Consider the following 11,652-nt stretch of genomic DNA (forward strand, 5'->3'; position numbering starts at 1 on the left):
TCGTCGTCGTCGTCGTCGTCTTCTTCTTCTTCTTCTTCTTCTTCTCGTCGTCGTCGTCGTCGTCGTCGTCTTCTTCTTCTTCTTCTTCTTCTTCTCGTCGTCGTCGTCGTCGTCGTCGTCTTCTTCTTCTTCTTCTTCTTCTTCTTCTTCTTCGTCCAACCTTCAGATTCTAAACTAGATTATAGAAATTATTTAGTTAGAATATGTAGAATATGTCCAAAGACAAGACCAATATCGGGGCCGTCTGACTGACAGTCAACGTGGACATCTAATTACTTTGTCTCCTTCAGCGCTGCTCTGAAAACTGAAACTTTAAGAAGTGGACATTGACACCGCCGTCAGATGTGTGTGTGTGTGTGTGTGTGTCCTGTTAACCTTCTTGTGTATTTCTACTGTAACCAGGTCAGGTAAACGAGCAGGCGGTCTCACCGTCCCTCGTGTACTTGTCTTTCGGTGTACATGTGCTGGTACAGTATGTGAAGTACCCTCAGGCAGTTGTCATGGCAATTTCAATGACCGATCAGTGCTATTGATCTGACATCGAATTCTCACAGTGGGCGTGTGTGTGTGTGTGTGTGTGTGTGTGTGTGTGTGAGAGAGCGTGTTTCCACAATGCTGTGAAATAAGGCTTCCCCCCTTATACTGTCTAATGTTATGTGATGGTCACCATGGAAACACACCAGAGGGGTGCCTTCCTTCCACACACACTGATAATAATGTTTGGCCTAGATACCCATCCTCGACCAATGATTCCCTTCTTATTGGTGAAGGATGGGAACTCTCTCTCTGCTCACGCATCCCAGTGACAAATGTTAAGCAGTACATGAACGCAACCAAGTAAGAGGGTAAAAAAAAGAGGGACGAAGATGAAATGTTTCTGGGGAGCAGAAGGAGTCCTGAAAGAGGGGGGGTGGGAACACAGGGGAGACCCAATAACAACCTATTACTACCAACGCTTTCCACACTGCTCATCAGTTTTCTCCAACGCCACCGTCAGATCCTGCCATGAGTTCTGTGTGTGCAGTTTGAGGTGTCCTAGTTATCGCACTGTGTGTGAGCTACAGCGCTGCTGCTGCTGCTCCTGCTGCTGCTGCTGCTGCTGATGCTGCTGCTGCTGCTGCTGCTGCTCCTGCTGCTGCTGCTGATGCTGATGCTGCTGTCCTGTACGCTGCTGCTACTGCTGCTGCTGCTGCTGCTGCTGTACGCTGCTGCACGCTGCTGCTGCTGCTGCTGCTCCAAGGCTGGTGATGAGTGTTAATATTGAACGTTATTGAAGAGTGTTTCTCTTCTCTGAGCAGAAAACAAAAATCTCATCTCTGTATCGTCTGGTGTTGTGATGGTCCTTGTGGTTTTTGCCGGTCTGTTTGGGTCAGAACAATCCCACCGTTTCTGTCGACAGGACTTCAGAAAAAAAGTAATCACTAAAGTTCTTCATTAAAATCCAGGCAGATTTCATACATTGTGATTCTGTTTAGAGGAAATTATATGACAAAGAACAACCAAGTTCTTCTGAATTTTTTACCGTTCAAGTCTGGTTATATAAACTGATCTAAACCATCTTCTTAGCTCCAACACCATGAAGAGCCACAGTTTCTGTACGACGCAGCATATACTTCAAATAAAATCAATTGGAGGCCATTTGCAGATGCAGTATTATCAGGGGAGTAGTTCAGACAAGTGCTCTCTGTAAGCTGTTTGCTTAGACCTACTGTTAAAAAGGTGCCTCTAATATTAATTCCCGGAGTGGGATCCAGGAACAGGCAGACGCAGACTCCAGGGAATTCAAAGGAGCATCCATAAAAATGAGCAGCTATTTATTTTTATTCCACTATATGTCCGGTGTTTATGCTGCGTTTATTCATTATTAATGCTGAAGTATCATGGATATAATGTAGCCCATTGTTTCCCAAAGACTGGGTCGCGACCCTCAGGTGGGTCGCAAAAGTTTGTTTTAGTTTTGGGTCGCGAAGATTTGTGACTTTTAAAATACGGGTTTCCAGAATAAAATGTTTGGGAAACACTGATGTAGCCATGGATTTGTGTATTGAATTTTGCTAATTTGTCGACCATGTGAGGTGATACATTAGAAGTACAATTACTTTTAAGGAGTAACTACTTACTGGTCAGTACAGTATAAGTTTGATCAAATTTAAAATACATAAAAAAATATATTATGTAACAGAACAGAGTACATGTATCCAACACGACAAAGATATATTACTTTGACAGACTCTGGAATATTTGTCCGATATAAAAATAAATATATATATGTATATACTCAGACAGGATTTGGAAATTGAGCTAAAGTAGAACTGGCCACCAGAGACTTCAGTAAAAAAAAAACTTTGCAATTCCAGTCTAATGGCGTTGACAGTTTCCACCCTCAACTAACTTGATTTTGTTCAACCACGATAAATAGTCAAATAATTCTGCTCAACCAGTAAATAGATGGATTCCATGTTTGACGTACAACAGACAGACACTTCATGTCTGTAGGTCTGTTGTTTTCATTAGTAATTTTAATGAATGATAATAATAATATTTGGCTGATTGAAATGATTGTGCTGTTGTTTTCGTTGTCATCCCCGCTAACTGTGACTGTGCAGCTTCAGCTGTCATCACCGACCGACTGACATCCACCGACTGACATCCACCGACTGACACACTCAGCAAGGTCTGTAGGAAGGATACAGAGCAGAGGTGTGGTGTTCTCTGAGGTGAAGAGGGAAAAAGTCACGCGCTGTCAGTGACTCTGTGTGTGAAGTTATCTTGGAGTAAAAATAAGATTCTCCATTCAGAAATTTCAAAATAAAGCTGTGAGAAGACAAACTGCTTTTCAGTGCTGAGGTGTTCCAGAAATGGGAGTTTTCCAGCAGAGTTGATGAGTTCCTTCATTGACTCCTGGTTGTTGTTCAGCATTAGTTTTGGGACAATGTGTCCACTGTCTGTCTGTTTGATTGAGTCATTTCTTAATGTATTATAATGTAAAATGAATCTATATTTATTTTACTGTGTATTTTCCTTCTCATTTTTTTAAACTCCAGTCCATGTTCTTGTTTAACACAACATGCCTTATGTTTTTCATGTTGTTGTTTGTTGCTGTCCAGGTCTCTGTTGACAATGTCAATGTTAATCTCAGTGGGATTTCCCTGGTTAAATACAACAACAACAACAACAACAACAACTACTACTACTTCTACTACTACTACTACCACTACTAATAATAATAAAAATAATGACAACGACGATGACGAGGATGAGGACGAGGACGATGATGATGATGATGACACTGGCCGTTTTTGAGTGTCTCTTGAAATGAAAAAATCAAACTAAACAGTACATTTTCCAAATGTTTTACACAAAGCAAAGAGCAAAGAGACAAAAAAAATATTTTTTAAATAATAGTACATATACACACTGAAATCTGTGCATCCAAAATTTAAAAAAAAATCACCACAATGATTTTGATTTGGTTTATGGAAGTTTGTGGTATTTTTTTGTTTGTTTTTCTTTATTCACTATTTTTATCTTTCTATCTTTTTAAATATTTATTTCGTTGTACTCCCCTACAATAACATATAAACGACTGAATCCCTTTACATTTTTTAAATATTTATTTCGTTCTACTCACCTACAATAACATATAAACGACTGAATCCGAATATTCCACCATTTGTTTGTTGTAGGAAGCAGAGGACGTTTTATTTTGAAGGTGACATCCGTCTATGTCCGGACAGCCTCTGCGTGTCTGACTTGACGCAGCTCTCCCTCTCCCCGGTCCGCCTGAACTCCACTACCTGACACCGCAGAGCGCATCCAGTCGCGGAGGGGACGCTGGCGCACGGAGGGATCGCTTGGCTCTGTGTAACTTTACTTTCACGGTGTATTTGAAACTTTTCAGTGTCATTCCCGCCTGTTCTCCTCTCGCTCATCCCCCTGACTTAACGGACTGAGTTTGGATATCGGCAGAGGAGCGGCGGGCTGCTGTCAGATGGAGCACCCGGGCTCCGGGAGCTCGTGGCGCACGGCGGACCTGGAGTGAGAAGCGCTGGTGGATGGACTCTGCTCCCAGGTAGTGACTGCGTTTCAACTTTTCATTTTGTTCGGGCATTAATGCACTTTTTCTTTTTGCTCCTTTTGCCCCGAACACTTCTCTGGGTGAATGTCCATGGCTTAGAGGATGATGATGATGATGATGATGATGATGATGATGGTGATGATGCTGATGATGCTCTTCATCTGTGGCGCTGTTCCATCCACAAAATGAAAATGATTTTTTTGGCAATTAAAAGTGGGTTTAATGCGAGATTAAAACCCAGTTACCTCGTTGTCAGGGCTAGATTTTTTTTTTGTCAATGAATATTTTGGTTTGGTTTATTATTATTGTATTTGGTTTGAATATCTGCTGTTTTTCTTGTGGTCCAGTTCGACGTTATTGGCTTTATTACTTGGGTTGCATTTTCATGAAGTTGTTCTGGGTGTTGCTCTACAGCCTCTCAGATGTCGTCAGACATATGATCCTGACTGGCCTTCAGAGTGATGGGGCCCACATCACTGTAGAAAGAGTAAAGAGAAAATGTCTGGTCTTCCACCGCTTCTTTGTTCTGGTTTTATTGAGCTCGAGCCGGGCCGTTATAAATTCTCAGAGAAGGATTCGTGCATTTGTGATGTACGGCCTGTATGAATAAATTGAGCTAATGGGTTTCAGAGGCTTCTCATGCCTTTATGAAGTATGAATATATTTTTTTGTCTGGTGTCTGGAACAGAATTAAATGGATGATTTGATTTTCACATGGACAGGAGAGGCTTAGGATGAGTTTTTTAAAAAGATGTTTTCTGTCTGCTTTCAAGTAGGCAAAAAAAAAGCTCCTCTTTTTTTGCCCCAAATCTGGTGTCCACCCAACAAATACTCTTACTGTAGATCACAAAAAAAAAAAAACAACCCAAAATTGTGCAGCTCTTCAGTTCTTACACAGTGGAGGATTCATGCCCATTATGGAAATAGACAGGGAGGAGGGGTCCTGGCAGAATCCTTCTCATTATTTTCATGGAGTGCACACAGAGACACTCACTCTCTTCTCTGGAAACTGTACAGAACAGTCAGAGTGGATGTGCCTGCCTGGTAGCTTTAGAATCGTTTTCCACCCTGAATCTCCTGGGATCAATAAGCGATGGAAGGAGCACACGGTGCAGCAGTGGGGAGCGTTTTCTGTGTACTTGTGACAACCTGGACCGAGTCACACGCTCCTTCCTTCCCCTGCCAAGCCTCGGCTGCACGCTGTTCAGTAAGGCAGAAAACATGATGAAATCTTCACAAATATATAAATAAAAAAAACAAAGCCAAGAAGTTAATCTGCTGTTGTTCTCACGCTGTTCGTTAAAAGTGCGATTAACATTCACTTTGACTTAGCCCACGTTGGATTTCAGCACTGCAACAGATCCCAGTCAGTATAGTGTTCATATGGAGATCAACCATAGGCTGCTGTGGCTCCAAGATGTCGCTGTGTTAAATTATAGCTGAAGGAAAAATTACAACTCAGTGAGCCTTAAATAACACTAATCACAGAGTGGGGATTTCATTGTGAATCAAAAAAAAAATTTAAATCAGACAAATGACTGTGTGGCACTATGTTCTCTCATCCTTCTAAGCTACTTTCTCCATGTATTCAGATTGTACTAAGCCAGTCAGGATTAAAGACTGACTTCAACCAGGCTCCCAGTAAACACATCCTTCAATATTTCAATTTCTATTTTAAATAAAATAATTTAAAAAATAACAATACATTTGTGATCCCATATTTGGGAAGTTGTTGTGTTAGCAGCAGATATACTGTTAACAGGCTGCCACTAGCAAGCGCCTAGCATGTAGCTCCTCCGGGAATCGAACCCAGGATTCTCTGCTTCCGAGGTATGCGTACTAACTGTTACACAATGGAACCGACTGTTTTCCTCTAAATAGGATTTTAATTTAGGGACGAAGAAGTCTCATTGCTTTTAATAATTTTGATAATATGCCATCCCAGTAGTTACCAAAGTAGGGGGCGGGGTCCCTAGGGTGCACAAGGCAATTGCAGTGGGGCACCGCAAGTTAAATGAAATCAGACAAACGACTGTGTGTCACTATGTTCTCTCATCCTTCTAAGCTACGTTCTCCATGCGTGTTCAGCTTGTACAAAGCCAGTCAGGATTACAGACGTGTGCAGTAATGGCCTCTTGTCATCACTGAGTTGCACAGCTGTAGATTTACAGTGGAGGCCTCTAAGTGCTGCCTGTGGTCTGCTGCAGACTTTGTGTGTTTGCACCTTTGCCCCTCGTGTCTAATTCTCTCTGTTTGGATTTGTTCTTCCTCCACGGGACAACTGTCTGACTGCGAGTTCCCCTCCAAAGGTCATTCACGGTTTCACAGCAAAACAGAAAGATTTTTAATGCCGCCGTGCAGGAGGTTGAAGTGGGGGCTTCTGCACAGCGCGGCCTGTCAGACGCTGTGGTTCCAGTTTGAGAGCTTCAGTACAGAGACACACGGCGGCTGAGCCACAGAGGCCGTGTGTATTTCAGAGGAGAAAAGTATTTTTTTATTTACACTCATTGTACAGAGTTCAGTTGAGCCCAGAGTTCAAATCTCAGGGTGGTGAAACTAAAGCCTGTGGTCATGTGCTGCGTTTACTTCAGTCATATCTGAAAAATGCCGACAAAATAAAATACATTTGTTGTTGAAAAATGCCGTTCCCTTATGAAATCAGCAGCTGCAGTCTGAGGTCAGGGGTCAGCGGAGGGGCTAGGGGGGTTAGATGCTCTGGGGTATAGCCAGTGGTGCAGCCAGCAATTTTCAGAGGGTATCTGTAGCCACCCCAGGCTACCCCATGGGGGCGCCACTGACAGCTTAAGGACTTGAACACAGCAGTTTTGAACCTACGCCGCATGAAGAAAACCACACACAAATGTGCAAAAAGTAAACAAAACAAAATAAAACAGAATAAGGCTTTGAATTGAAGCTGAACTTTATGTTCAGTTCTTTTCTCAGACAGGAGTCAAGTGTAGTGTTTGAGTTCTAACTTGTGATCTGAACGCCAGTGGGCACTGGGTAAAGACCAAAAAAAAAAAAAAAGTACTTCTTCAAGAAACTCCTTCTTCTTATTGTAGCAAGAACTTTCACCTGGTACAACAAGATTTTTACCATGTTAGGACTTTACCTCGCTGAAGGACAGGATCCATGACATATCTGTATGTCAGTCCAGTGAACATCCATAGATTAGTGCCATATAGATCAGTGTTTCCTAAACCTTTTTTTCACCTTAAAAACCCAAGTCAATAGACATTATTCATAAACGCCTGGGAAACACGATTGAAAAAAAAAACCTCTTGCGATCCACCTGAGGGTCGCGACCCAGTCTTTGGGCAACAATGCTATATAATATACAGTATGTTGTTGTCTGTTGTTGTGTAAATAATTGTTAAGTTGTTCTGATGTACTAGATTAAATGGAATATACAGTACTAGTGTAGTATTCCATACTCCGTCTCCATTGATTTATAAAGGCAGTAGCTCCATGTGGTCCATGTGGGCTGTCCATTAGGATCCTGTCCACACGTGGCAGCTTTGATGACGTTCAGCGGTGTCACAGTATCTGAGAGGTTCACTGATGACATTTACTGATGTCAGGTCTGGACTGTACGATACACCTGGACAGTCACGCGTGATGTCAAACTGCGTTCCCGCTCCCATTCATCCACCAACGTTCATTATCGTTCTCGATCTCGATCTGTCTCTGTATAAATGACATTTACCGAAAGGACATCATCATGTGGTGCCGAGGAAGTTCTGAAACTCCTGTCTGAGAACAGGAGGTTGTCGGGGAAATGTTTTCTGTCGTGGCAATCGAGGCAGAGCTAACCTCACTTTACACAGACAAAGATTTGAACCACGTTCAATTTCTGGTTCGGCTTGAAGAAAATAAATGATACAAAGGAGGAAATTGTTACTGACCCTTTGACCTCCACCAGGCTATCGTTTAATATTTCAATTTCAATTTTTCTCTAAATGGGATTTTAATTTAGGGACGGAGAAGAAGTCTCGTTGCTTTTTAGTCTTTTATAATATTAATAATATGCTAAGCCAGTTGTTCCCAAAGTAGGGGGTGGGGTCCCTAGGGTGTACAAGGCAATTGCAGTGGGGCACAGCGAGTTCAATAAAATCAATTTTCTTTATTTGTCCCACAGTGGGATCAGTGGTCTAATTTGGGATTTTATTCCCTTTGTTCAAACAGAATAGCTGTTTTGTTGGAGCTTTAAAAAGAATTGAGTCGGAACGAGTCGTATCTAAAACAATGGGGATGAAAAGTTTATGATTTTCAAAAACCCGATCAGTAAATAAAGCTCAGCCAGAATGCACCATCCACTTGTTCTGATTACACAAGAACACACAGATACACACAGCGTTTTTTTCTGACGCCCCTGAGCGCTCTCTCCAGGTCCAGGCTGTTCCCAGCGTGGCCATGACGGGCCAACAGGAGTTAGACCTGCAGGAGCAGCATGGAGATCCAACGCAGGAGGACGGCGACACGAAGGAAGGAGGAGAGAAGGTGCACGTGTCGGTGGAGGGAGAGCAGAGGGACGAGGAGGAGGCGGAGGAAGAGGAGATGGACAGCCTGCCGTACCCCACTCTGGCACCAGTGGTTCTCCTGGCCTTGACTCAGACCAGCCCTCCTCGGTCCTGGTGCCTCCGAGCCGTCTGCCATCCATATCCTTTCGCTGCCCTGAGGCGCTGCCATTAGAAGATGGTGCCTTCAGGTGCGTTTTCTGTTTGTTGTTGCAGCTCTGCTCCTACTCCGAGCTGTTGGACCTGCAAGGTTTTTGTTGGCTAGATGTTTACTTTACAGTTCATCACGTGGGAAATGGAACGAAGGTCAGAGTTGGATGTGGGCTTGTTTGTGGCAGAGTTTGAAAGGCCTCAGGTAATTTCGTGGATTCATTAGTCGTAGGAAAAGATGGCCAACGGTTTTCATCTGATTGAAGGGTTCCATAGTGACAGGCTCTAATGACTCCCCGGGGTTACGGCTGCCTGTCAGTAGCATTGTTAGCAGCCTTTACTTGTACTGCAGGAGTCACAAACAGTGGAAAGTCAAGCTCACCTTCTCCAGCCTCCGTCTGCCTCCGTCTGCCTCCGTCTCACCTCACATTTCCCAACCTATCGCTCACTCTCTGCTTCCGCCTCCATCCGCTGCCACATGTGTTGGTGTGTATGTGTGCACTTATGGGTGTGTGTGTGTGTGTGTGTAGTTATTAACACTGGAGTGTGTGTGAGCAGCTATGAATAATCCCAAGCAGAAACGTCAGCAACACCCTAGAGATTTGTCAAGGCATTTTAAACTGAGCAATTTCCACTGCTTATGGTTCCTCATGTAACTGTGCGTGACACTGTGTGTGTGTGTGTGTGTGTGTGTGTGTGTGTGTGTGTGTGGGGGGCGAGTATTGTGTTTTGCAGGATTTTAACTTAATTTAATACCTAGCATTTTTAATTGAAACTACGTGATGTTTGATTTATCTTTTTCTGACATTTGTATATGTTTTGCTGTATTTTTTGACTGTGTAGCCTGTTCACCTAACATTTCTAGGATAACACATTTTTAGTCCAAGTTTTATATTGGGCATTTACTCAGTCATTTTATCCATTTTTTTGTGTATGAAATATCTTCTTCGTACAGGTATTGGTTTTAGAAATTCTTGCAATTTTTGAGGTTTTGTGGTTAGCAAAAGCGAATTATTTGGCTAATTGTAAGTGTTTGGTGTGTAAGCACCGTTCTTCGTCGTCCATTTCTTGACAAACCTAAAACATTTGCAATAACCATGACAACATTTGACTTAGCACTAGCTTATATTTGAGCTAACCTTAAATTGCATTGATCAGTTAGCTTAACGCTAGCCCTTCAGCCAATTTATAATGACTTTTAGTTGTGCTTTGTTGAGGTAAACCTTTTTTGATTCAACTTATTTTGCTGCTATTTGAATTAGCGTGTTGCTCTAAACCATTTATATAACAACAATCTGAGGCTTAGCTAATCCTTCAGATCGTTACATTTGTCACTGTCTAACCTTTGAGTCTGATTCACTTCAGACTTCAGCCTCCTTTGGGCTCCTCTTGCTGTTGAACTCACTTTTCTTTGTTTTGTTTTCTGTGCCATAAAAAGCGATTAACTCTGCAGGATATTAGGTAATTCACACTGACACGTCACGTAGATATTAAAACATCTGTGATGAGACGTTCAAGGGAAAGTTTAGATCTTAGCCCCTGTGGAGCGCTGATTGTTTTTCTCTGCCCGTGCATGCCCGTCTTTGTTTGCTCGGCAACTTTGTCTCCAACAGCACCGTATGTTCTCTATGAAAAATAAATACGTAATTGTTGAATAAATAAAATGAACAATCTGAAGTAAAGGGGGGGGGGGCTACAGATTCAACAAACCAAGCTCTTCTGCAGCCCCCGCTGTGCCGTTCCAACGAACATTGAACACTCGTTGTGTCAGCACTAACTTATTGGACAAACCCACACTCACGATCACACACAAACACAATTACACATTGGAGCACTCCAACACACAGGCGAGTAAATGCCCTCACGCAAACCAGGGAATCTCCCATGGAGAAGCTTTTTAGAGGGATCACCTGGTTGCTTGGCAACAGCGTAGAGCTGCCCTGGCGGTCCGTTTACTTCCGCTTCACTTTTTCCTCTTTTCTTTTCTATACGTCTGAGCGTCTGCGTCTTCACTGTTCACAGCAGCAGCCGCTGGTTTGTGTCTAATCTGATATTTTCATACTTTATGTCTTTATCGTAAGCGTGCGGATCTGTGCGATCGTAGGGGGAAATGTTGAGAGAGTAACGTGGGCAGACATTTGACAGGTAAATTAATATGAGAACTCCTGGGGGTGGTGGCATTTTTCCTGACGTGATCTTTTCCTTCTCCTTTCCGTCCTTCGTCTCCCAGGACATTCACTGTAATCACCTGTGATGAAGGCGGAGAATCCAGAGGCATGACAGAGTAGGACTCAGTTGAGAAATAGCAGTTTAGTTCGTTTGAAGTTCAAGGCAAAGTCATGACCAGGAAGTTAGTCCAAAGAAGAAACAAATCCTTCAGGGCCAGTCCAAATTAGAGGTCAGGACAGGAAAAAACAGAAGAACGGATCAGTTCGTGAGGAATCTACAGAGCCAGGAATTCTCCACGGAGGAGGTGGGAGCTGAACCATATCTATATGGACAGGATGTGTCTGTCTGGATGGTTATATATGTAGACGGAGGGATGGTTGGTTGGATTAAATTCTCTACCTTCGTACTTCGTTTTTCAGCTCATAAACATGTAACCCAATCAGAGTTGGAGTCGAGCGATTGTCCAGTGGATCAAAACAAACACACCATCACCAGTGGTGGAGACGACGCGTTACGGCTGGACAATTTAAGAAAGCACCAGCTCTGCTGATTCCTGTGGCTCAGAATAACGCAACCCATTTCAAAATATAAACCTCCGACTTTGAGACTACCTCCAGTTGGCTCCGCACGAGTGTGAGGAGACGGAGAAAAATGGAGGCCGGCGTCTCTGCTGACGAACACTGTCATTATACAGGTCAAAGATTCAAAACAAACATGGATGTTTCAGGGAAGTTCTTG

General features: G+C 43.0%; 1 protein-coding gene across 1 annotated transcript in view; it reads left to right on the forward strand.

The window, feature by feature from the left end:
* The window catches only part of cacna1hb (calcium channel, voltage-dependent, T type, alpha 1H subunit b), an 81,376-nt gene that overhangs the window by 2,405 nt on the left and 67,319 nt on the right, over positions 1–11,652 (forward strand). Inside the window, exon 2 of the mRNA XM_025058469.1 lies at positions 8,468–8,736. Coding sequence (XP_024914237.1) covers positions 8,468–8,736 — 269 coding nt within the window. The remainder of the gene's footprint in view (positions 1–8,467; positions 8,737–11,652) is intronic.

The sequence above is a fragment of the Cynoglossus semilaevis genome, chromosome 9, assembly GCF_000523025.1.
Source record: "Cynoglossus semilaevis isolate Cse_v1.0 chromosome 9, Cse_v1.0, whole genome shotgun sequence".
NCBI classification, from domain to species: Eukaryota; Metazoa; Chordata; class Actinopteri; order Pleuronectiformes; family Cynoglossidae; genus Cynoglossus; species Cynoglossus semilaevis.